Here is a 25,123-nt window from a genome sequence, read left to right on the forward strand (position 1 = left end):
GAATGTGTTTCATGTCAATATACAGGTATGAGATAAAATATAAAAAGTGAATTAGACAAAGTGTGGGCATGTTAACAGTCTCTAAAATGTCTCCATTGGAGGGACCGAGTCCTGAAACGTCATTCCGAGCCTTTAAAAAACGTTTTAAAGGTGTGAACGTGTTTAATGACAGCTAAGAATGAACATGCAGGTCATGACTCATGTTAATCAGTCTGAGTTTCTAGAAAAGTGGAAAACGTTTATTAAAGGGCAAAAAAACTGCACATAGAAAAACTCCCTTTTAACCTTTAAGAGTGTTTAAATTCCTCCTTTAAATCCATTAAACTCTGTCCCGAGTCACTCCTTCTTAATTAAAACTATATATTTTATCCTTTTTTTTCTTTTTAAACTTTAATTTAGAAGTAAGATAAACCGAAATCTTTTTCTTCGGCTGTCTCTGATGCAGATTTTCCGCTAGTGGGCGCTCTTGGCTTGCGGAAAAACTCGACCTGCTGAGTTCGAGTGTGTGTGAGTGTGTACGTGTGTGAGCTCCTGCAGCAAACACACACACAGTCCCGTGTACGAGCCTGATGGGAGCAAATGTTTTCATGATGTTTCTTTTGCAATGAACGCGCTGCGGAGCAAAAACGCACTTTATTTACATGGACTCCGGTGCGCTGCGTAAACCTTTAAAAAGGTGAGATGAGGAGCTTTACGCTCGCACTCCCTCGTTTTTCGGTTTATACCTGATGCTAAAATGTGGGTGAATTTGCACGGACTCCGGCTGGACTGTGAGTCGGTGGGTTTTCGGCTCCCATTTCTGCGCACAGTCGCCCCTCTGAACTGAACCAGTTGCCCTCTTTGAGTGACAGCCCGGCTCCAATTGACTTCCCCAACCAAACGAGGACCAATCAGCGGCCGCTGGGGGCGGGGCCTATGCTCAGCAAATATTCCCAGTAGCCGTCCCTTGCAGTTACTTTCCATCCAGGTTTCGGAGCAGCCGCTGAGGCTTCATCCTCCCTGCGCGCTTTGGTTTATTTTGCGGGAGGACGGATCTGCAGGATTGCGCCGCAGCAGCAGAAACACTTTGGTGTGTGTGTATGTGTGTGTTTATATCCGTGAATGTGTGCGTTTTTTGGAGGGGTGTATAGTATGAGAAGTTCCATCCCAGCTCCTTTTATTTCTTTCATTCTCACATGTGATCATTTTCTTCATTTTGACCACCCGACCTCATTGTTTCGCCCTCCTCATTTCTCTGCTGCTGTCACCCACAGTTTGTTGCTCACCAGCTGAAAGAAAGAGGGAATATCTCACCACCACCACCACCAACAACAGCCACCACCAACCACCACCACCAGCCATCTCTCCTTTTCTGTGCTGCTGCTGGATTTTGCTGGACTATAACGCAGAGGGATTTATATTGGTATTGATTTGCTCTCTGATGGGATGTATTCCAGCCTTTACGCGCTGAGCGGGGAGAATACAAACGCACTGTGCGCCGAATGAACTGCTGCCGTTTGGTTTTTGGTGCATCTGGAGATGCTCTGATCGGGGTTTGTGGTCCGTGCGCATCCCCCCTGGATCGGGATATAAGCTGAAAACACTTTCCTCAGCCCTCTCTGTCTCTCTGGAGCCTTTTTTTGTTGTTGTTGTTTATTTTTCCCATTCTCCTCCCAGTGTGGACGTTTGGCTGGTTTGAAGGCGCATAGGCTCACCATGGGGGACTCGATGTGGAGATATTATTTTGGAGTTTTGTTTATTGCCTTGAAAGTGGACCTGTGCCGGGCGCTCATCCTGGAGTCCATCTACTGGAACACAACAAACACCAAGTAAGTGCCGCTCAGAACCCCCCCACCCCCAGACGCAGTAGTAGTAATAATAATAATAATAATAATAATAATAATGATAATGATAATAATTAAATAAAAATTATAATAGTAATAACTAGACTGAAATCCATCCCGTGAGCGCGCAGAGGAGCGGAACAAAGAGCCTCGGATTTTAATCCTGGGCTGGTATTCTCAGGGTCAATTTGACTGGGTTTCTGTCTCGTGTCGAGCGAGAAAAGCTGGGTTTTTTCGGAGTTAACCCTTCGTGTCAGCTCGCCTTCGAGCTTCACGTTAATGGTTGGTTAGAAAATAGCCCGCTTGTGTGCTCTCGCACTCCTCCGGCGCAGTTTCTCAGAGGTTAAACTCTGATCCGTGTCAGATTTGCGGCTCGTCGGGGCGTCTTTACGCGCAGCGTTCGGCTCGGGCCCGCTCGGCCGTGCGTCACGGCGGCGTGTTTGGGGCAGATTTCTGCGGATGAAGTGAAATTTTCACGCTTTGTTGTGATAATAATCTGCTGCCACGCGTGTTTGTGGTGACAGGGGAGAGGACAGGAGCTGTTTCAGTGGCTGAAATGTTAATGTTTCGTTTTACCGAGAAGCGGGGAGTCTCCGCGGGGGCAGTCGGGACGCTCCGCCGGGCCTCAGATGCTCTGCTGCGGGTTGTGTGTGTGTAGGAGAGTGCGTGTGGGGGGTAAATATAAAACAGTGAATTCAACCCCCTGAGCAATGAGGTGGATTTTTAGTTTGTGGGGTAAATGTGTTTAGGACGTGAAAAGTTTTTCTAGAAGTTGGAGTGAACCGGCGGCTCCCCAAACGCTTCCAACCGCTCCTCGCTGCTGCCAGACGGACAGAAAAGGCCTCAGAGGGGTTGAACTCTGCTCTGGTGAATATTCAGAGAGGCGGTTAAACTCTTCTAATGGAAATTAAAAAATAAAAATAAAAGAGGAGAGAGGAGGTGGTACTCCTGCGTGCAGCCCGGCGGGGGGCGCCCGTCTTTGTGGCCGTTTGGTCACGGGCGAACTCCTGCAGCTAAAATGCTCCAGAGCGGGAACGTTTTCTGGTTGGTGGTCGCACTAGAACAGGTGTAAGTCATGGAAATGTGCGCCTTTAACCTGACTGGCGCTGTGTTCCTTTGTGACGCAGAAAATCAGCGCAATTTCAGAAAAGACGCGCAAAAAATGTGCTTTTTAAAAATTTATTAAGACGAGTGTTGGTGCAGGGCGCAGTTTAGATGCTGGTTCAGTCTGGACCTTTAGAGGCTAATCTTGATCAAAAATATTATTTTATGTGTGTGCGCACTTTAAATAATTTAATTTATTTTTATTTATCTTCGGGTTATTTCAGAGATTGCGGTGATTAATCTTTAAATTAAATCTTTAAGTATTTGAAGTTTGCACACCTGAAACAGTGTTTAGTAAAAATACTTTCAGTTCAGTTTTATTTAAAAGACGTAGGAGCACCCTCACCTGCAGGAACTGGATTAGTTTGTTTTATTTATTTATTTTTTCTTATTATTTTTAAAAAGTCAGTTTTTATGACATTTGACTGAAAATGTCAAAAGTTTCCTTCTAAAAACTCCCTGATTTGGATCTAGATTAGCTCTGGAAGATCATCACGTCTAAGTTAAACTCAGTTCTTCAGATTTTTATGCAGACCTTTAAGAATAATCCTTCTGATAAGCAGACAAACAGGAGGGGGGGAGAAAGCAAAAGTATTCCTGTGTCTGAGTGGAGAGGTCAGAGGTCACACAATGATCTCATTGGCTGATTTTTCTTTTTCTTTCTTTTTTTGGTAGTTTTTAAACTCTCCGTCTTTTGCTTGGGTTGAATAACACCCTGAAAGTCCTTAGTGTCTTCATCAGCGGGTCGGAGCTCACCCTGCCTCCTCTTCCTCCTCTTTGACTATTCAACTGAGGATGGATGTTGGAAATCTGAAGGATTAAGCCTCATTGTTGTAGCTTTACTACTTTACTGCCCTCAAAAAACAACACCAAAACCCCCCCCAAAAAACAAGAGAATGACCCCCTCCTCCTCACCACCTCCTCCTCCTTCGTGTGGTAATCCATTTTGTAGTTGGGAGGGAGAAACAAAAGCGAGGCCTGCTTTACATGGTTTTATGTAAAAGAAGCGCTCCCTCTCCTCCTCTGCACTTCATTAAGAGATTACACAGCAGCCCCCGAAGGCCCTTTGTGACCGGGCAGCGACAGGGGCACCTCTCAGGGTCCTTTTGTGAATGTGGAGGGATGCAGGGAGGGACGGAGGGAGGGGGCGCAGAGATGCAGAAACCTCCTGAATGAGTGACGAGGAGTCCGATTCTAGTGTTTTTGTGTCTGTGAGGCCGTGATGGCGTGGCACATTAAACCCAGCTCGTCCTGCTTCATGTGCAGCTAGGGTTTATGTTCAGTTTATGGTGAATAAATACATTTAACCTAACTTTAAAAATAGGCTCTAACACGTATTTTGTCCATTAAATCAAAAATCATTTCTATTTCTGTCATTTTTAAAGAGTTTGCTCTTGTCCTGCTGCTGTAACTGAGTCATTCTGCTGAGTCAGACCAGAAACGCAAAAGTAAACCATTTACAAAAAGCCAAAACAGCACATGAAAACATACGAAAGCAGCACATTGTCTTATTCTTCAGATTTTTTGACTTTTTACCTTAAAATAGACTCCCTTTGCGCATTGCCTGATCCCTTTTAAATAATCTTAGCAAATTCAGCTCTTCATAGCTAACTGATCCTCGCTAACAAGTTTAAAGAAAACATTTTTCAAGTCTTTTGTTAGAGCAACTGAAATATAACTATACTACAGTAGAAAATAATTTTAAAAAATTGTTAGTAGTAGTATTTTTGCTAACTTATTTTATCCTTAACTGATCCTAAATAACACAGCTGCTTTTTGGTAAACTGAACCATGATAATTCAAAGATTAGCAAACCTTGCTGATCCTAGTTAACTGATCCTGGCTAACTTAGCTGGTCCAAGCCAGCTGATACCAGTCAACCTATCCTCTTCTAGCTAACTTAACCTATTTTAGCTAACTTAAGTAATTTTAGCTAACTTTCATTATCCCAAACCTAGCTTATCCTAGCTAACTTAATCTGTCTTAGCTAACTGATACTAGCTAAGATAGCCAGTTTTAATTAAGTGATCTTGGCTAACTTAACAGATCCTAGATAACTGAAATAGTAGCAAATTTAACTGAGTGAGCCAAACCTAGCTGATCCTAGGTAACTTAACCAGTCCAGGCTAACTGATACTGTCTGACTGGTAAGCTAATTGAGATGACTAAAGTTAGTGTTACTTCCTTGAGGGCAGTGGTGTAAAATAATTCATGTTTTATTTGTCATTAGTTATGTTAGTTGGTTAAGTGTTAGAGGTGTTTAATAAAACCACGAATGATTACATATACAGTGTAAGTAAAAATAAAATGCATGTGTTTGATGAATATTCAGTTTTTAAGACATTAGAAAATAAATAAATACTGGCCTGACATATTTACAGAGGAGGTTTATGTGTTGCCTCAACGTTGTTTGTCAGAGAAACAGATGCTCAACCAATCACAATTACAGCAGCTATAAATCAATGTTATTCCAGCGTCAGTGTCAGCATACTGGCTGGATTCCTCTGCGTTTTAACGCCAACCCAATGTTTATTTAGCATTTCAGTCTCAGGCATAAAGATGATTCAGATGAAAAGTTGGAGAAGCAGTTCGTGATTGCCTCTATATAATGAAAGAACAGGGAGAGAAGAAGAAGACGAAAATCTCTCTGGGTGATTACGATGGTTATGTTTAGCTGCCTAGGGTCAGATGAAAGATACGAGGCCACTACGTCTCATCCGACAGAGGGCGATTAACCCTCGCTGCAGCTAAACATCCAGCTCCCCTCGCCGTTTGCTCATGACTTAAGGGCCGCAGGAAGAGGTCAGCGGCTCCATTTGGTCACACAAATCCACCAGAAAGTCTGAAAATAGAGGGAGTGGAGGGACAAACAGGATGCTCCTCTTTCTGTTTGTTTTTCTTCTTTTACCATTGGGCTCCTTTTGTTACCCTGCCCTCCACAAACGCTAAAAACACTTAGAAGATAAACGAGAAAACAGATGTAAGCCTTTGAAGACTCACTCAGGTGTCGCCTACCTGTGAGCCTGATTTATGTCACTTTCATCACAGCAAAGTTAAACCTTTAAAAATCTTGAACTCCTTTTTGCTGCTGTAGAGATGAACCCCGTCTGTCCTCGCCTCCTCTCTGCGTCGTCACAGAGGCCCCGTGAGGCCCGGGGTCTCCATCCAGCTCCTCTCCCTGTGATTTTCTGCCTGTTCACTAACAGTTGTTGGGGAAAAACTTTTAATAGTTAAGTATTTTAACAGTTAAGTATGTGAAGTAGTAAAAAAGTTGGCAGTTTGTCACAACAGAAGTGTAAAGTAAACTAAAAGTGTGTTGGGGAGGAGTGAAAATCATTAATTTATGCCTTATGTGCATATTTTTAAACTAACTCCATTCTGATTTTATACTGATTTACATAGATTTAATGAGTTTTAACATTTAAGTGCCTCAAACAATAGAAACTGCAAAAACTCTGACACATAAATGAAAGAAATCCTTTTCAGCTGTAGCTTTCAATGTCTTCAGTGTGATTTTGTTGAACTAAATATAAAATATGCAAGTGTTATTTTTCTTCCCGCTGTTTTAAAAACCCACCTTGTCCACCTACGTGTTTGTGGTTTATTGTTTTGTGTTATTTGTTTTTACCTGCGCTTTACTCCAATCTGACTGTGTATCCAGTTATAACAGGAACAAAAGAAAAGTTGGCTCTTTGACTTTGATCTTTTTTTTCCTTCTGAATATGAATTTGTAAAGCTGTATGTGTGATAGTAATGATTATTGCTGTATGGATTAGAATTTTTGATTATTTTATTTAAACCGGTTTCTCTGGTCAGGTTTTGTTGCCCCGTAGGAAACTTTTACTGTCATTTAACGGCTTCCTAACACCCTCGGTCCTTTTACACACAGCAAGTATTTGACTTTAACAGGTTTAAATTGTTGGTGTGAGGGTGACACAAAGCTTTTCTGTAAACTTTGAAATTACTGACAGAAATCTAGCTGCTTTTTGCTGAATAATCAAACAAATAAATGTAAATATAGAAGTTTTTCCACAGTTTTCTGGAGGGTTAAAGGCTGAGACGTTGTGTTTCAGTGGTGCAGGCAGTGTTGGGATGTTTATTTTTAGATTTTTATTTTCATTTTACCAGGAAGTCGCAGTAAGATTAACAGACAGAGACGGGGCCAAGTTAGTAGTGTTATGAACTCCATTACATGCCCTTTAAGAACTTTTCTTTTTACACCTTTACTTTTGTTCTTTGCACTTTTAAATTCACGTAATTCCTCTGACAGCTTCAGCTTACAAGGAAAATTCAGATTTCCACAAAGAAAACATGAAGACGTTGTTCTCTTAAATAATTTCACTATGAACAGCATTCACTTGTTTACAGACAAGACGGTTAATAGAGGATCTAATCAGCTCATTTGTTAACAATAAAATCTATGTAAAATTCAAAATGTGCTCCAGTGGTGCAAAACTGGGAACTCCTGTTTTATTATGAATCCGATATGAAAAATCAGTCATTTGAGTCACAGGGACATTTTTCTTTTGATCAGTTTCAGTTTTTCTTGTCAAACTTGTGTAAAGTGCGTTTAGAGTGATTCCTGAGAAGGCACGGTTATTGTTCAGTTCCTGTTCGTGGGTTCAGCAGGTACGTGTAAGGATTTTCAGGTTCTTTTAGTTCATCTTTTAATTTTGGCTGTTGCCTGATACTTTAACATGTTTTCTCCACTGCTTCATGACTGAAGTGCTGTAGTTTGTTGTGCTCCAGTACATCCCCAACACAGGAAAATACTGCATTTTTACTACAGTAAGTTTTTCTGAGCGATTTTCACACACAAACATGTGAAGATCATTGAGTATAGCATATAACAAAGGAGGGGATTAGTGATCTGACAGAAAATTGGCACGTTAAGGGCTCTTACTACAGTGTTTTTCACAGTTTCAAACATTTTAATGAATCGTAACTAAAATTCGTTGATTCGATAAATCATAATCGAAGTCGTCATTAGTTGCAGTTTCAAATCCTGTTTTTAAAACGAATACGCAAGTGGGAAAAATGCAGTCATGTCATCATCTGTCTTTTAGTACTTTAACAGATGTTTTTGAGATTATACCTACATGTTTTTACTGCCGTAACATGTTGAATGCGGGGTGTTTTGAGGCAAGTTTATTACAGTTTCAAACTCAAAATGCTAGTTAGATATATTTGAAAAATAAGATTTTTGCACACAGACTGAAGGGCGAAAACAACATTTGGATTAGTGATTTTACAGTAAATTGATTACTTTAATGTGCTTTTGATGTCAGAGTTTTCAACCCTTTAATGAACCATAAAATCCAGTTTTTTATGGGTTAATGTGAGATAATAATCTAGTCATAGCTTCATGTATCTTTTAATACTTTAATGTGTTATTCTGGATAATAGTTAACTGCTTTTACTTACGTAACATGTTGAATTCAGGGCTTTCACTCTGCGTTAACAGTACTTAGCTTCTCCCTCCCGTCATAGAAAAGGCATTTCTGTTTTTATTCCATGTCAGTGACTAAAATGGAGGCAGTAGATTAAAACACACTTTACATAACAAATTTCCAGTTGATCAAATGACATAAACTAAAATAATGTGAAGTAAAGCTCCTGTTTAACCACCGTGGTCAAAAAGAAACAGACTTGTTTAGCATCATGTGACTTTTTACTGCAGAAACAACAGCAGTCCATTAAAGGTCAAAGGTCATCTTTTTAATGAGGAAATCAGCACCCTATAAGCTGGTAAACATGTTGTGGAAGTTCTTTTCTTTTATTCTGAAGAATGCGTGCCAGAATACTTGGGGCTCTTTTGGTTCAGGAATATTTATGATGGCCGGGGGGGGGGCACCTAAAGACGGGGTGAGGGGCCTTATAGCACGGTGGGGGTCAAATGCATTTACAATCATGAGGTGGAGGGGCAGGCTTGTTTTTGTGTGTCCCCATTTGGCAGCGTCATCAGCCTCTCTGTATTCGGCCTTACCTGCCCACCGGGGGGCCAGGTATCCGGTAACACCGTGTTGTTGTCCTTTTGTGTTTCTTTTTCAGCCCCTTTTAAGCAGCTACTGGTTTTCTTTTTTGCTGAACTCTCTCTTTATGAGCACTTTATCTGAAATATGATGGATGATTGTGTTTTTACCTCCGGCTAACGCATAAAGTGGTGACAAGGATCCCGCTGGACTGAAAATGATTCAAGTTTCTCGTTAACTCACTGTAGGCATTGCATTTGTTGATGCCGTGTTTAAGAGAGAGAAAGTAAGATTAATTATTTGAGTTTTTTGTCCCTTAATTATTATTTTATTTTGGGATATAGTTGTTTTTCTGTGAGTACATGCATGTAACTGTATTTTTTTTTTTTTAACAGATTAAGGGAAATAAAAGCAATGTAACAGCAATGCCACCTCCAAAATTCAAACTAGGCTTTTGTAAAACACTAAAAATATAAAACCTTCCTGATGTCAAAGGTCATTTTAGATCTACAGTCCAAAATCTCCTAAAAAGATTCACTTTACTGTCACTTTACTGTGGCAAATAAAAGCATCAGATAATGTCTGTTACATGGACTGTAATATGCTCTTTTGACAATTGCTGGGTTCTGTTTTTATTTTGTTGTCTTAAACAGGATTGCTTGTGATTTTTAAAACTGTACAGTAGCCCTGGGTGTTGCTATTTGTTTAAATTATGGGGCTGAAGTCATACTAAAGTGGGTGTTTGAGGCATAAAAGGAGGAGCCGGCGAGGTCTAATAACTGCTTAATGTTGGCGTTGCAGTGTATTCATGTGGCTCTTAAATATCTGAGTCATGCTTGATTTCTTGCTAGTAGCTAGCTTCCTGTAGAGATAGCACTGATGGCAGCAGAGCAGGAGTTCCTACACCCTGCTTGATAATATTGTTACAGAGGTTTTGATCAAATTTGCTATCGGAAAAACATCGGAAATTATTAACTCGCTTCATCTGTGTATGTGTGTTCAGGAGGCGTGTGCCTGTGTGTGGCAAAACACACGTTTTTAAAATATTTTATGTGAATTTAAAGTCGTGTTTCAGGTTTGTAGCTAGAATCAGGGTAGGTTTAGTCTGATTTAGCATAAAGGAGGTTTAATTGTTGTTTTTGAAGCCTTGATTTTGATCTTCTGGCCATCATTATCTGCCTTAAATAATGCCCTGTTAACGGGGAGCTTTTGTGCTCTCAGATACATACACAAAACAACCGTGTCCGTGCCTTTTAGCTGCTAACGTCACTGCAGCTCTTTAATAAATCCCAAAGTCGGTTTTCCACGGGTGCAGGCCTGTTAGTAAATCTGCCCTATAGACGTTTAAAATGAGCACATGCATGCCTGCCTGCTTTTACCCCTGTACAAACACACATGCCCACTTGCACGCATGAATGAACACTTCCAGTCACACACACATATACACGTCCATGTTTTTAAAGCGCACAGCTCTACAGTATTTGTGTTCGAGTGAAGCCCCGAGGCTCTTCAGAGGACCTTCCCTCCCTCCACATCCTCCCTCACATCCACACACGAGATGATGATGCCAGATGGTGTTGCATACCCTTCCTCTCTCCCTCTCCTCTTCTTCACTGTCTGTCCATCACTGGTCGTACTGTATCTTCACAGAGTGTGTCTCTGGAGGGGGGCGGGGGGCATAGAAAATATTCGCTCGGCCTAGTTATCCACTGCATGTGTGTGTGCTTGTACTGGAAGCGGGGAAGATGATGCAGAGGAATAATGTATGTGTGTGTGCATGTGGACGTTTCAAAGACAAAGAGAGAGCGATAGAGACAGGCAGAAGAAGAGAAGCAGCCACTGTATATGATATGACATACTGTATGTATGTCATGATTATAGTGCTCTTTTTAACAGCAGATATCTTTCAAGCCTTGACAGATTTGCAAATTTCTATATTTTTTTAAGCCTAAGAGAAAAGATGTCATTCTCCAGACGTCACCCAGGCTGAAGATGTTTTATTACCAGCAGTCTCATGGAAATTCGTGAAATAGTCATGAACTCTAAACTACTGAATAACGTTTCTGGACACAGATATTACGGGTTTTTCATGTTGCTGCAGTTATTGTTCTTTCTAGTCTAAAATGTTCCTGATTGGTGTTTGTGTACATTAAATTAATATTTTCCCTGTTTAAAAGGTAAAAGAAGTCCACATTCAGAGATAGAGACGACGTGGCTCACACCTGAGACCATGATTTTAGTCCTGGATGTTGTTTTAGCATGAAAAACAGGGAAAATCGATTACGTTTTCGTGACTACAGGACTTTACGAGAACTGATCATTGCTGTGGCAAAGATCATGGAAAGTTGTGTGGAAGTACATTTTTGTTTTTTAACATTGTTTTTTTTTTTCCCACTTAAACGTGATGGCTAACAGACCAAAGTTGCAGGATTAAAGCGTATAATAAAGCGTAGAAGTCGTGGAGGATGGGAAAAACAGCTCGACTATAACGATTCGTTTTGATGATGCTCCTTTTTGAAAGTCATATTTATGCGCATTAGAAAATGTAATAATATTTGCAATAGATAAAGGAACCAGTATACTTATGAGAAAAGAAACAGAGCCATTAAAACACGTATTCCTGTGTAAAATATGTTAATTATGAATCAGGTCTCCTGTGTAAAGGTTCTGCAGCTGCCCTGCGGTGCCTGTCTTTGTAGTCAGCTTTAAAGAAAAAAAAAAACAAAAAACTGAAATCCTGGAGCTCAGAGGACTGTTTTCCATCTCAGTGCTTCAGAAATGAGCCGACCCTTCAGGCAGAGGTCAGAGTTCACTCAGAGATGCTATGTTTACTGTAAATATGTATGAAGGGATGCAGGTTTGTGAGGGGAAAAACATGATGAGGATGAACGTTAACAAAGAAAGTTCTCAAATAAATATTGTTTTTAAAAAATCTTTTTGTTAATAATTTGTTGATAGTTTAGGGTTAAGAATTATTAAAATATTACCGTGTCCGTTACAGTATTGGTACTTTATCCAAACCCAATAATTTTTTTTATCCTACCTTTACTTTATTGCTATATACCATTATCACCATCCCAACTCTACCGTTTTGCTGGTTCATGCAACTTTTTCTATATCAATAATTCATTCCACATTTTCTTTATTGCTATTTTATACCATGTGTGCCTTAAATTATTTTATTCCATCTTCAACAAAAGCAAAAGAAAGATGCAGTAAATGATCAAGTAGCTTTTGTATCATTTGTTTATTTTTTTGATAGGAACTGTGCATATTAATGGTCAAAAATAAAATAATTTAAGAAGGAAACTTGCTGCACTTACACCCTTAGGCAAATTATACAAAATACATTAGAGAGACACATTATATACATGACAAGCAGAGAATACATGTAATGAGTCATGTCAAGTAAGACTCTCTGTTCAGCTCCATTTCTTTGGGGTAAAGACCCATTTTCCTGGTCGTAAACCCAGAGTACATTTCATTATTTGCTTTGCCTTCGTGTGTGTTTACGTGCACCGGTATTCGCAGCACACCGTAAAAAGCCTCCAGGGTGTCCGTGGTTAGCGCTCCAAATTGTGTTCGAGCATGGGGGAAAATTTGTTTAGCAGATAAATACGAGGCTTCACCTCTGAGTGTGTGTCTATGTGTGTGTGTGTGTGTGTAGTCACTGGAATGCTGCAGGGGCTCTCATCACTCGGAAACTAAATGACAACATTATTTTACTTTGGGAAGAAATTTAGGGAAATTCAGCTGCAACCCTCCAGGCTCTCTGCCTCTCTGTGACAGTATTGTTGTGGATTTGCTGAAACTCCGAGATGAGCTTTTACAGTTTTTGTTTTTTTTTAATTTCCTGTTTTGTATTCTAGCGATGTTCCACCATTTTCTCAACCGTGCCGCCTTCTCCTCATTTATCCAGTTAATTATTCGCTCTTTCCAGAAAAGCTCAGTGATTTTTATCTGCAGATACTGGGGTCACTTTGTACCACACACACACACACTCACACACAGCTCCCATTCCTCCATTATCCTTCATCATCCAAAATTAATGGACACAATCAGTAATTACCACATCAATTATTAAACCGACTTTTCTTTTTTTTTTTGTGAGTATGGAGAGGCTCAATGGCAAACACTCCAATCCACAGTGCATAATGAATGACTTTTCATCAGTTCTTCGGTGCCTCACTAACATCCCTCTCTCCTTTCAGATTCGTGCCAGGCCAAGGCGTGGTATTATACCCCCAGATTGGGGATAAGTTGGACATTGTGTGCCCACGTGTGGACGGCGGGGTTGGCGAGGGTGTGGAGTACTACAAGGTGTACATGGTGCCCAGGGAGCAGCTGGAGAGCTGCACCATCACCAAGGCCGACACGCCACTGCTCAACTGCGTCAAGCCCGACCAGGACGTCAAGTTTACCCTGAAGTTTCAGGAGTTCAGCCCCAACCTGTGGGGACTGGAGTTCTTCAGGGGAAGGGACTACTACATCATCTGTAAGTATCCACAGAGGGGTAGATTATAGCTTACATAAATTAAAGGGGGAGTTAACCTTAAACAGATATATACCTTAAATTTCAGAGTCTAGTTTGATCTCTGTAGATTCTTCAAATTCAGCGCAAAGACGGTGAAGAAGACTGTGGCTGATTGGTCCCAAATAGCCAATCGTGTTGTTGCACAGTACAGGTTCATGAAAATTGTATCAAGGCTTAAAGTTTGCAACATTAAAGGTGTGGCAGTTTTTTATTTCCATGTTACTTGTTAGATAATCACTTCTGGCTCAAAATCAACAACATGCTAGTTGCCAAAATGTTAATGTTTAAGCTTGAATCCAGTCAGTGATGATGTTGTTCGTTTTTATACAAAGTCAGCAAACTTTTTAAGTCTGGGTTACCATAGAGTTAAACCTGTGGCTTTATCCTCATTCATTCATCGTTTTAAAATAACTGCCCTGAGGTGTTGCCAAGATGGCCATCGAAACAGAAATGCTTCCAGGAGAAGTTAGGGAAAATCCAAAGTTCCAAGAAAAATCCAACTATTAAATAAACATATTGGATCCGTTTAAATTTAAAGTTGGGTGTTGTTTCCCGTGACTGTAAAATCATCTTTGATTACCTTGATGGTTGTAGTCCTGTGGGTGCAGGTGTGGCTGCTGACTGCTGGCGATGTGCAGCATTAACACCATCCTGGGAGGAAGCTGGTATGGGGCTTAGCGAGGGCCCCCTGGTTTGAAACACGGGAGGTGGACTGAACCATCTGTGTGGCGCTGACAGAGGACGGAGGGTGGAGGGTGGGGGGACCATCTGCGAGTCTCTGCCACTGCCATCTGTGAGCTGTCACAGAAGGGGAAGGCCATATTTCTGAGTGAAGGAAGGGGAAGAAAGCAGGGAGAAGAGGGGATGAAAGGAGAGCAGGAAATACTGCTTTTTATCCAGGAGGCCGAATGTTTGCAAAACAAACGTGCAGGTAACAGGTTTGCAGGTACAACACCCTCCTCTTAACTTCAAGCAAACATGTAAGAGTAGCTGCTCTAACAGGTCATAGCTGCAGGTTATTTGCATGGTGGGGCATGTCTGACAGGTACTTGAACTGTGTTGCAGGTGAGGTTTGTATTCAGGTAAATATAGCAGGTTAGATGTTTCTTTTAGCTTCTGTATGCTCACTTTGGTGTTAGAGGAGGTGCACATGGACTACAAAGGCTTCTGACTGACGCGATGTCTCCTCCTCGGCTCCCTCCACCTCAAAAGCTGATGTTAATTATTGATGAGCTGGTGTTTACACAGCGCGGAGCCCGAGGTTGCGTCCGCTGTGCGTCCTTCTCGCTCTGTAAATCCTTCAGTTTCACGCTAAAGAAACTCAGCGTCCTGCCGAGTCGACAAGTTGGAAGAGAAAGGGGCGGTGGGAAAGTTCAATTCTTAAAAAAGATGGTCGGAAAATCCAATTTTGCAGTTCTTGCAGATTCATCCTCGCTCCTCCCTTCACAGCTCCCCTCAAAATGCTAATACATAGCCCGAAGAGGGGAGAGAGGGAGAGTTTTACTTTTAATTGCCTCACTTTTCTCCTCTGTTAGCTCTGGTCCCACTTCTGCAGCTTTAACAGCTGCATGGTGGTGCTTTGCACGAGTAAACATCAACAACAACAAAAAAAGAAAAGAAAAAAGATGCGTGCAGTTGCCATTACCTTGCAGTGCTAAAGCGAGCCAGCACCTGAGACAGTGCTAAGTGCTTTTCCCGCATTTGGCCTTAAATGACGGCGCTGACTCAGGGCACGTTTGGCAGCCGCACCTGAGCCACAGATCCGCCTCATATGAGCCAGATGTCAGGTGTGGTGTGACATCTGTGTTCGTTATTTGATATGTAGCATGATTTAGCCCATGTAGGTCCACAATAAGCTGTGTGGTTCCACATTTGGCCCACATGTTAGCCTTGACTTTTGGGAGCATTTTAGCGCACATTAGCCACCATGTGGGGTTGACACTTAACCCTAATCAACACCATTCCAGATACAAATTAATGTTTGGCCCAGAGCCACCTTACGTGGATCAAATGTCAGGTGTGGTGTGGCCCACAAAACACTTCCTGTAAACCTTAACCCCCGCTTGAACTGAAGGTTGCCCGGATTTGGCTGAGTAGGTCTGCATCTGGGTAATCTTGATAAAACCGATTCAGGTCCACATTTAGCCTGTGTAGGTCCACGTTTGGGGTGAATCTAGGATAATACTTCCAAACATCCTTCTTCTACTTTTAGGAACGCTATAGGTCGTTTAGTCCACCTCTGGACCAACTTTGGACTTGGAATTGGTCCAAATGGACTGAATGTTAGGGCCAAATGTGGCCCATACTTGCAGTTTTCTTGGAGTCATGCCTGACAAGTGCCATAGCTGGGCCTAAAGTAGCCCTGCAGTCTGGCTTGTTTAAACTGAAAGCTCCTGTGTGTGTGTTTGTCAACTGATATACAGACTTCCATCGAAGTGTGACACAGCTTCAGGAAAGTTCACGCCGAGCATTTCATTAGTGTTTTGGAAAGCAGCGCTTGATACGTAATTAATTAAGCGCTGTTTAATCCTCCATTTCTTCTCACAATTGCCGAGGCCCCCGCACCAATGCCACAGATTTGGAGTCTCAACCAATTGGATTAGCTAGCGCTGCCTCGCGTTGAGTATTGTGCCAAAGCTCGGCCGAAATTAGACAGGCACGTTCGACCTCCCTGCTCGCCGCTCTTTACGTTCGGGGCTTTCTGGTCGGATACGTTTAAAGATGCAGCTGTGTGTCCTGTATCGGCCTGTGTGCCTCTTTGAAGCAGCCGCACACAATGCTGCTGCAGTTGGGAGCAGATGAGTTTGATGTGATTGTTTGCGGCAGCGTGGCCTGCAGCCGAGAAGCTTGCGAGCGAGATGATTACATGAGCCGAAGAGGAAGAAGAAAGGGAGAGAGAGATGAATGTGGAGGGAAAGGGGGCAGAAAGGGAGCTAACGAGGGAGAAAGGGAGGATAGCAGCAGACAGAGTAAGAGAAAGATGAACTAAAGAGGGCAGGAGGAGCAGGAGGAGCCAAAACTCCACCGTCACCCTTCTCCTCCTCTTTCTCGTGAGAAAGACTTTCCTCGTTAAATGTCTGATTGAAAGAATTCGAATGCATGCGTCAAAACGTGGATTTTTTTCTTTTTCGTGTTACTCTGCTTTTTAAATCGTATTTGTGAGCGAGCGTTGATATTCACGATGACCCGGCTCTGCCGCGACCTCTTTCCGAGGGTCACTGCCGACCCTTCCTGTCACGATCCATTAGGACACGCTGCTGTGACGGGCGCCAACCAGCCCGTGACCTGCACGACGGCTGGTAATCACATCTTCTATCCACCCATCCATCCATCCATCCATCCATCGTTTTTTTCCTTACTTTCCTCTCCGTCTGCCGCCATGTCTCTGTTCTACTATTTATGGGCGGCCCAGCTTTGTCTTTCGGCAGTGCATTGTGTATTAATTATACTCAGGGAATCTGGCAGCATGAGCGGGACAGTTTTACAAAGCTGAAATACAAATAATTAATCTTTTTGCTGAGAGTTACGTAAAACCAGATCAGGGGAAAGGCTCAAATCGGGACTCGGAAATGTCAAAAGAGTGGTAAATCCGGAATTAGAGGAACATTTTTGTTTTGAATGATCTTCAAGACCTCATAGTGCCACATTATCCCAGTCTGCATTTTGAGTGATGACATATCGACCGTGTTTCCGGATCTGAGGGTTTCTTCATCGTTTTTCCAGGAGTCATTCTCAGACAGCTTTTTTTATTTATTTATTTTTTCATTGTGCAGCACATCTTTAGAAACTCATGGTGTCGTTTCAGAGAAGAATCTCACTCGGGCAGACTGAGATTATGATCATGTTGTAGATGGATCATCTTAGACGTTCTTTTTTCTGAAGTTAGGTCTGTTTTCAGCATCTTCTTCCTGCCATGTCACACGTTTGTCTCAACCCACTGGGGAGAGGCGAACATGAACTATTTTACCCTCTTTCGCCATCCTTCCCTGTGCTAATGTGTTCATATTAGTCAAACCACAGCGGCTCTGAACCAGCAGAATCCAGGTAGTTATCTTCTGTCCCTCCTCTGCTGTAGTTTGTTCTTCGTGGTCTCTCTAAAGCATCACATGCTTATCATAGAGTCAGCTGAGAAATCTGGAGCCCTCAAGGTTTCCTTATTTTTGTTCCTGCTGTTCGCTGTTTAGGAGAAAAGAAATTAAAACCAGCTGAGAGCTGCTCTCACAGTCTTTATCTGGATTGCAGCTCAGCTCACAATTGACTGTCTCGTTAAACACGGGGTGATTTTCCACCCTCTTGATTTGATAAACAGGAGAAAATGAAGTTAGGAGGGTGAGGATGGGGGATTTGCTTGAGGCTGATTTCACTGAGTGAGGACTCTTTTCGACTCCCATTTGTTGTGAAGGTGTGTGACTTTACGAGCTGTCACAGTCTGGCCTTTCTTTTGCCAATTCTGAAGGAAAATCTGACCTTTTCCGCTCCTTTTCTCTCTCCCTGTGCTTCCCGAAGGTCACGCACCTCCTCTTTCTAGTGGTAGTTGGTGACTAAATTCATTTTCTGAGGGGTCTGTCCCATTCACCCCCCCCTTCCTTCTTTCCACCAAGCAAACCCCCAGCAGGATGGATTAGCTGGTTAATGCTAGCCAGATAGTGGGAAAAAGTGGCCAATTGCCGGGCTGGCCGAGGAGGGCCTGGTCATTCAGCCAGCCTGAGCCGATTCAACAATCACATTCTGTTTAAATCCAAGTCAGGCTCGCCTGGACTGCAGCCTTGGCACACGGAGAGTGTGTGTTTTCACATTTAAAGGGGAAGAAGAAGAATTTAAAAGTTTAAAATGACTCCAGATTGAAGTGTGTTTTTATTTGGTGCAGCCGTGTTTGAGAGGGATTAGATTACAAAGGGGTTTATTTTAAAAAAGAGAGGTGTTTCAGCTACCGATGGGTTAAATGGTGATATGGGGCAAAAAGGGGAGAAGAAGAGGAGGTGACAGTAGTTAATGCCTCACGGTGGTTAAAGATACTAAAACTCAAGTGTGTTGAACTAACAGGTTTATATAATCAGCGCTCACACTCTCACGAGGAGCCTATAAGGAGCTTTGTCTGTAATGTGCTTTTTGGACTCTCCTGGAAAGCCATAGGTCAGCCAGAGAGGAGGAGGAGGAGGGAGTCCTTGTTAACATGCTCTTTGTGTCCGCTCTCATCACCGTCTTATTGAATCCAGTGGATTTGGATCAAAATGATTGGTGCCTGGGCAAGGGAGGAAAAGAAAAGAGAGGAAGGACGAGGAGGAGGCACAGTTAAAATTTCAGACCTGTTTCGATCGGGATGTGATGATGTTTTTCAGGGAGTAAGTGGCGCTGAATGCGGGCCACTGAGCGCTGGCCGAAAGCCAAGCTACTAAGCCCCGGCAGCTCGTTAGCTCTCTGTGTTACTGACCTGATAGACCACAAGCTCCACTAACCCCTCCTCTTCATCCTCCTCTCTGTGTTTGCCTGTTCTCTGTTGTGATTCAGCGGCAACTCCGCCAGCGTCCTCCAGAGGCAGCGGAGAGGTGAAGCAGTGGGCCATATTTGTGCATGTCCACCTTTCCAGAGTTCCTGTTTCCTCGTATCTAAACATTTTTTTAAGATCTCGTAATTCATTTCATTTGAGAGCCATTCAAATATTTACTGCCATTAGCTATATAAAAATCAGGAGGTACTCGCTCTGAAGGTCAGTCTTACTGTGAGGGAGCCAGAAGTCATTTTTGGCCAGAATATACCTTTTAGCAAATCTGTAGGTAGGCTTGCCTTAGGGGTGTAGCCACTTGGAGTTGCACTAAAAAACTACTTCATGCCTTAATTAATATAATTTTTCTGGAGGTTACCCGAACTCCCTTTTATGGTTAAAAGGGAGTTCTGAATCCCCACCCTCACCAGGTGTTGCTCTCACGGACGACCGGTCCACGTATAGTTACGCCTGTTAGCTAGATAGAAGCCTGTTCTTCTTATTTCTTGGTATTTAATAAACAGCATTGTATTTCAACCTGGAGTAAATTAAAACCCACCCCACAGTCCTGGTGATGTTCCTTTGGAAGAAGGTCAGAACCTATTTGGTGGGTGCCGAAATATTTTTATATGTAGGAAAAGCCGAGCTTTACTTCTGGGACTGGGACTTTGTTTTCTAATTTCAGTTTTTGTTTTTTAAAATATAAATATTTAATTGTACTTGTGAACAAATCATTTAATTGTCTTTAATTTAGTTCAGTATTTTATCATATATTGAAGCATTTAATGTCTTTCACTATCTAAAAACTGTGTTCGTCTTTAATAAAGGGCTTACGGCTTACTCCAATATTCCTGCCTCTGAATTTTCAGCATGGGCCCTCTCATCTCAGTCCTCTTCTAACTGCCTCCGTGTCAGCACAGTTAGAGACATTACTGTCACATTTACTTGAGCTAATACAGTTTGTAGGAGGTGATGAACGGCAAATTGTGATTTTTATTAACGGGGGTGTGAGTCGTGTCTTGCCGCCGAGCTGCTGCTGTTGTCTTTGGCTGTTTTTGTGAGATAGCTTTAAGGCGTTCGTGGCTACAGATTTTTCCCTGGCGCTGGTGGCTAATTCAGACCTTTCTCTTTTTCTCTTTCTGCAGCAACATCTAACGGCACCATGGAGGGCATTGACAACCAGGAGGGTGGCGTGTGCAAGACCAAGTCCATGAAGATTGTCATGAAAGTAGGACAAAGTGAGTATTTCATAGTTGGATTGCAGGCTCGTGTGTTAAAGCATCGTCTCCATGACACCTGGGGCTGTGATGGGCCAGGAAATGTAATCTAGCAGAAGTTAATTCAACCAAACAGACACACGTAATCCCGTATGCTTCCATGCACTGGTAGCATCTGCTCCTATACGCTCTGGTCGAAGGCTTTCCAGTTTTCTGATCTGTGAGCCTCTGCATGCAACACCTCAGACATATTGGACCAATAATTATTCACCAGTCTGTCACCAGAGAGGTAATTTCCCGGGGTCGACCCTCTCTATTGAGGGTCAGGAGGAATTAATCGAAGGAAAGACAGAACAGACGGTGAAAATGGTTTTCTTATAAATGTTGATGCGAGCTCCGCATAAATCACTGCATTTATTGAAAGCGATGTTCGACAGAGAGCGGTTCCGGCACAGAGTTCAGCCCGGAGATTATAACAGCAGATGCTCGGCGAATGACTCCGTCATTTAGTGTGTGTTCGGCGTTTAAACCAGAAAACACGTACGCTGACAGACACTTTATCAGCATTTAAAACCATATGGGTTCATTGTGGAAGCTAAAACTCAACCATTAGCAGCTCTTTATGGTTGATTACAGTCATATCAGAGTCATGAAGGGAAAACAGCTTGCCTTTATGTGGAATCAGTGGAAAAGATTTGGCTGTGCCACCATGAGAAATAAAAAACTCTTTATAGCCTAACATTACTCTTTCTGTTAGATTTACCACCTTGTTTAAACCAACACAGTCTCACGAATGTTCGTGAAATAATCTCAGCTTTCAAAAGTTGAACTTTTTGATGTCTTTTGTGTTCCAGTCTCAAATCTGCTAATATATATGAATGCACTTTTACATTTTTACTTTTAAGGAACATCTTGCTTCTCACACCAGAGAGCAGTGCAATGAATCTTGCATTTCTCCATTAAAAGTATTACGAAAAGTATTATAAATGGCACTATTTAGGTAATAAAAACCATGCGGTACGGTAAAAAATATACATACTGTTTAATACTGGTAATAAAAATTTTTTGGTTAGGTTTAAGTATTAATACGTTTAGACAGTAAAAACTATCCTGTTAGATTTAGAAAAATATTAGGATTTGAGTTAAAATTCATGTTTTCTCATGAGATTTGGATTATAACAGCCCTGGTTAATCCTTGTGCTTCTTATCTGCATTTTTCAGATCCTTCTGACCCCGTCTCACCCAAAGACCCTACCAGAGTACCCTCCTCCCCCAAGCACCCAGATAACAAGGAGCCCTACAACCCCAACGACGTGCTGGAGAAATCAAGTAAGAATTACTCTAAATACAGAGACAGGGAGGTAATCGAGGGGAGGATTTATCGAAACAATTTGGCATTTGGGGCGCATGATTGTTTGCCCATCTCAGAGCAGATAGTGCTGAGTTAGTGTGTGTTTGTGTGAAGGAATGAAAGGTCAGCTAGTAATTGAATGTTGCCCATAAAACTGATAGGCATCTCCGGCCCCTTCAAGGACTTGCACAGTATCTCCAGACTGGCCCCGCTCCAGCACCAACCCGGGACATTAAGAGACATTTTTCGAGAAAATGATCTGATTGCTGTCTGCCGTGTCTTAATGACCCATTCTGACTCGGTTCTTGCAAGTTTCTACAGCTCTTATCTCTATTACAGCACAATCTCCCCATGTAAAAAATAAAAAAATGATACATTAAAAAATCAGGACTGGGCAATCAGGCAATTCCTGCAGTGAAGTAACAAAAAAACCAGGAAGGAGTTAAGAACAAAAACAAGCTGACCTACATAAGCAGTCGTGGTTCAGTGAGGGCGTGGCCTTGCTCAGCTTCTGCTCTCTGTGGACGTCAGCATCTCGCTCTCGTTTCTCATTTTCTTTTTTTAATATCAAATCCTTCCATCCTATCGGAGCATATGGGCGTCAGGGTGCTACAGGCTGAGGCAGCATAATCCTCTGGTAAAACAACCGAAGGCAGCCGCCTGCCATCCCATATCCACCTCCCTCTTGTTACCACAGCACTTTGAGGCCCTATGGGAAGTAGCCACAGACGAGGGGACACGATTATTCTGGCCTGCCCACGAACAAACTCCCATCTCGAGAACAGGATCTCTTGGGAGCACGCTCACCTTAGAGTTCTACTCCCTAGGAGTAAGAGCAGCTTGGCTTTCATAACTGATGTGCCATGATGATAACCTCAAATATTTCTTTATGATTTTCTTCCTTCGAGGGCAATTAGTCTGGAAAATTAAGTTGTTGTTTTTTTCTTTCTAAATGCTATTTGTCTAAGTGCCGTTTTTGCCTGCGTCTCCCCAACCGTTGTTTGTCCCCTCGGGCTGCGTTTGCCCTACTTCCAAGGTTGCTGCTTTCACTTGCTGAATCTGAATGGCCACCAATCGAATGTGACCTTTACAGAAACGCCTTCAGTGTATAGGCTTCACTCTCAGCTGCTCATGGCAGCAGCATGGTGAAGAGAAACACCTTATCAGCTTCGATTTTAACATTGAGCTATTCTGCTTTTCCTTATTTTCCCTCATATGCGTGATGGGAATTCTTATTACTGACGGCCAAAAAGCTCTCAGTTTAGAGATTGCAGTTTTTTTTCTATTTCTTGGATCTGTATGATGTCATAGGCACGGAAGCCCCACCCACCTGCTGTTGAAACCTACTGTTTATAAGGGCCAGCCATTCAGAAATGTGTCATGTTAAAGTGGGATGCATTGTAATAGCTTTTGGATTTTTGTCATTAGGTTATAAGAAGTATTACTAATAATGCTTTATTTGACTATTTCTTTGCTTTTCCTGGGATCTGGCAGACTATAATATGTTTAAAAAATTTTGTAGTCATAGTTACGGCTTTGGGAGGGCTAATGAAAATGATCTTAATATGCTGTTTTACCGCTTCTGTATTTTTGAGAAAAAAAAGCGTGTACGACAAATAATCTGACATCATCTTAATCATTCCTTCCGCTCTCTCTTCTTTCAGGTCCAGCATCCAGAGAAAGCAACGAAAACAACGGGAGCGACGGCAAGTCCTCAAACGTCATGCCTTCCGAGGTGGCCATCTTTGTGGCCATTGCCTCTGGCAGCGTCATCTTAATCATCATCATCGTCGTGCTGGTCCTGCTGCTACTAAAGTACCGGCGGCGGCACCGCAAGCACTCACCACAACACGCAGCGACGCTGTCTCTAAGCACCCTGGCAACTCCGAAGCGGAGCGGAGGCGGCGGGAACAATAACGGCTCGGAGCCCAGCGACATCATCATCCCGCTCAGGACTGCTGACAGCGTCTTCTGCCCGCACTACGAGAAGGTCAGCGGTGACTACGGACACCCGGTCTACATAGTTCAGGAGATGCCGCCTCAGAGTCCGGCTAACATCTACTACAAAGTCTGAGGCGGAAGCAGGAACTGGAACAATTCACGAAGCAGAGCGGGTTTTTGGCTTCGGCAGGCGCGGCCGGCACACCCTGCTAATGAACACTCTTTTTCTCTCTCACTCTGTCAACTCCTCCTCTCCTCTGATGTTTTGTCACTACTTTATTTTTCTTTCTGGGAGTTTTGCTGACACCTTGTCGCTCTGATTTGGCATGGACGGGAACACGTGGCGGCCCTGTAGTGAAGCCCACCGCTGCTGCTGCTGTTGCTGCCGCCGCCGCCGCCACTGCTGCTGCTCTCCGGGAAGCAGAGAAGACGTTCTCTTCTTTCCCTAGTGTTGTCTTGTGTTGTGCACTGCGGCAGCCGGCATTCCTGTGGGAGTGTTTGTGGGATCGGGAAGGTTTTTTTTCTTTTTGGAGATGGACAGACAGGTGTGAAGGTTTCCTGAGGAGGATGAGATAAGGAATTATTTTCTCCTCGCATAAAGAGAGACTTCTGCTTGGAAAGCGAGAAGGAGAAGAGATGGAATAAAATGAGGAGGTGGAGAATTAAAAGAGGATATGGTCTGACCGTGGACTCACCAAACGGCAGCCTCCTCGCCCCTTGACACTCACTGGCCGGAAAAAGACTCTGTGGAGCTTCTCGCACCCATCAATCCTCTCTGGGACTTTTTCCTGAGTGACTCACGGACATCACCCCATTAATCCTGCCACCCACCATCACGCACACACATCCACCCTCGGGCACAGACACACTGTCTCACCTCTCGATGTGAACTGTTTGGGTGTTAGTGTGGATCGCCTCATTCCCACATTTTGTCACTTCTCTTACTTGAAGGTTTTAAGAGAAAAATAGACCCCGCCCACACTCCTTTTACGGTTTACTGTTTTTCATATCCTGGTATAGTTCAGGTGACTCGGAATGGCAAGAGTGTCCAAAAAAGAAATAAACCCAGGTGGCTTCTGGGAAGAGTGGAGGACTTTCACATTATAGTGCAGCACTTTTAACCCCCTATTTTTTATTTCTTTGGCCCCTCCACTCTTCGCAGTCCACAGAGAGGTTCGCAGTGACGGATGGAGATGGGAGAGCAGCTGTATCCCGGCAGATTTAGTCACCTCTGATCTGGGCCTTGACACGGAGAAGTGATGGAATTAAAAGTCCAAGAGGCCCGAGATCTTGCAGAGGTTAGCTGGCTGAAACAGCTCTAGGTACTGTAACGTTTACCCCAAGGGGTCCAGTGATGAATAAAAGGGCCCCCTTAAAATAAATGGCCCCAAATCAGTGTGAACGGTGCTCTCCTTTAAAAAAAAAAAAACATGTAAAAAAAAAAAAAAGCACAGGGACATCTACTTACATCGTTACTGTTCCTTCATTAGCATTTCCATATGTGAGTTTTCGATTTACTTCCTTTTTTTTATTAAATAGATGTACATTTAAAAAAGTAACATTAAAAGATGAAAAATTACAAAAAAATAAAAAGCAGAATTTATTTATGATAAACACATACAGAGCACAGGTGTGGTCAGGCGGTAAGGAGAAGAAGTAATGTTAATATATTAATGGTATAAGTGCACAATATGCAATC

General features: G+C 42.7%; 1 protein-coding gene across 1 annotated transcript; it reads left to right on the forward strand.

Annotated features, from left to right (window-relative positions):
* The first annotated feature begins 936 nt into the window (after nucleotides 1-936).
* Nucleotides 937-24,881, forward strand: efnb2a (ephrin-B2a). The gene is made up of 6 exons (XM_042218578.1): nucleotides 937-1,069; nucleotides 1,254-1,808; nucleotides 13,111-13,394; nucleotides 20,061-20,153; nucleotides 21,354-21,461; nucleotides 23,148-24,881. The coding sequence occupies exons 2-6, from the start codon at nucleotides 1,696-1,698 to the stop codon at nucleotides 23,555-23,557; spliced, it is 1,008 nt and encodes a 335-aa protein (XP_042074512.1). The 5' UTR covers nucleotides 937-1,069; nucleotides 1,254-1,695; the 3' UTR covers nucleotides 23,558-24,881.
* Nucleotides 24,882-25,123: the final 242 nt, after the last annotated feature.

This window comes from Haplochromis burtoni, unplaced genomic scaffold (genome assembly GCF_018398535.1).
Source record: "Haplochromis burtoni strain Fernald_Lab_line unplaced genomic scaffold, NCSU_Asbu1 Contig_20, whole genome shotgun sequence".
NCBI classification, from domain to species: domain Eukaryota; kingdom Metazoa; phylum Chordata; class Actinopteri; order Cichliformes; family Cichlidae; genus Haplochromis; species Haplochromis burtoni.

What these genes read in the sequence shown, in the direction of transcription:
- efnb2a (XM_042218578.1), top strand. Translation starts at nt 1,696, where the DNA reads ATGGGGGACTCGATGTGGAGATATTATTTTGGAGTTTTGTTTATTGCC. An exon ending in TGTCATGAAAGTAGGACAAA is followed by an intron (nt 20,154 to 21,353) that starts GTGAGTATTTCA and finishes TGCATTTTTCAG; the next exon opens with ATCCTTCTGACCCCGTCTCA. An exon ending in CGACGTGCTGGAGAAATCAA is followed by an intron (nt 21,462 to 23,147) that starts GTAAGAATTACT and finishes CTCTTCTTTCAG; the next exon opens with GTCCAGCATCCAGAGAAAGC.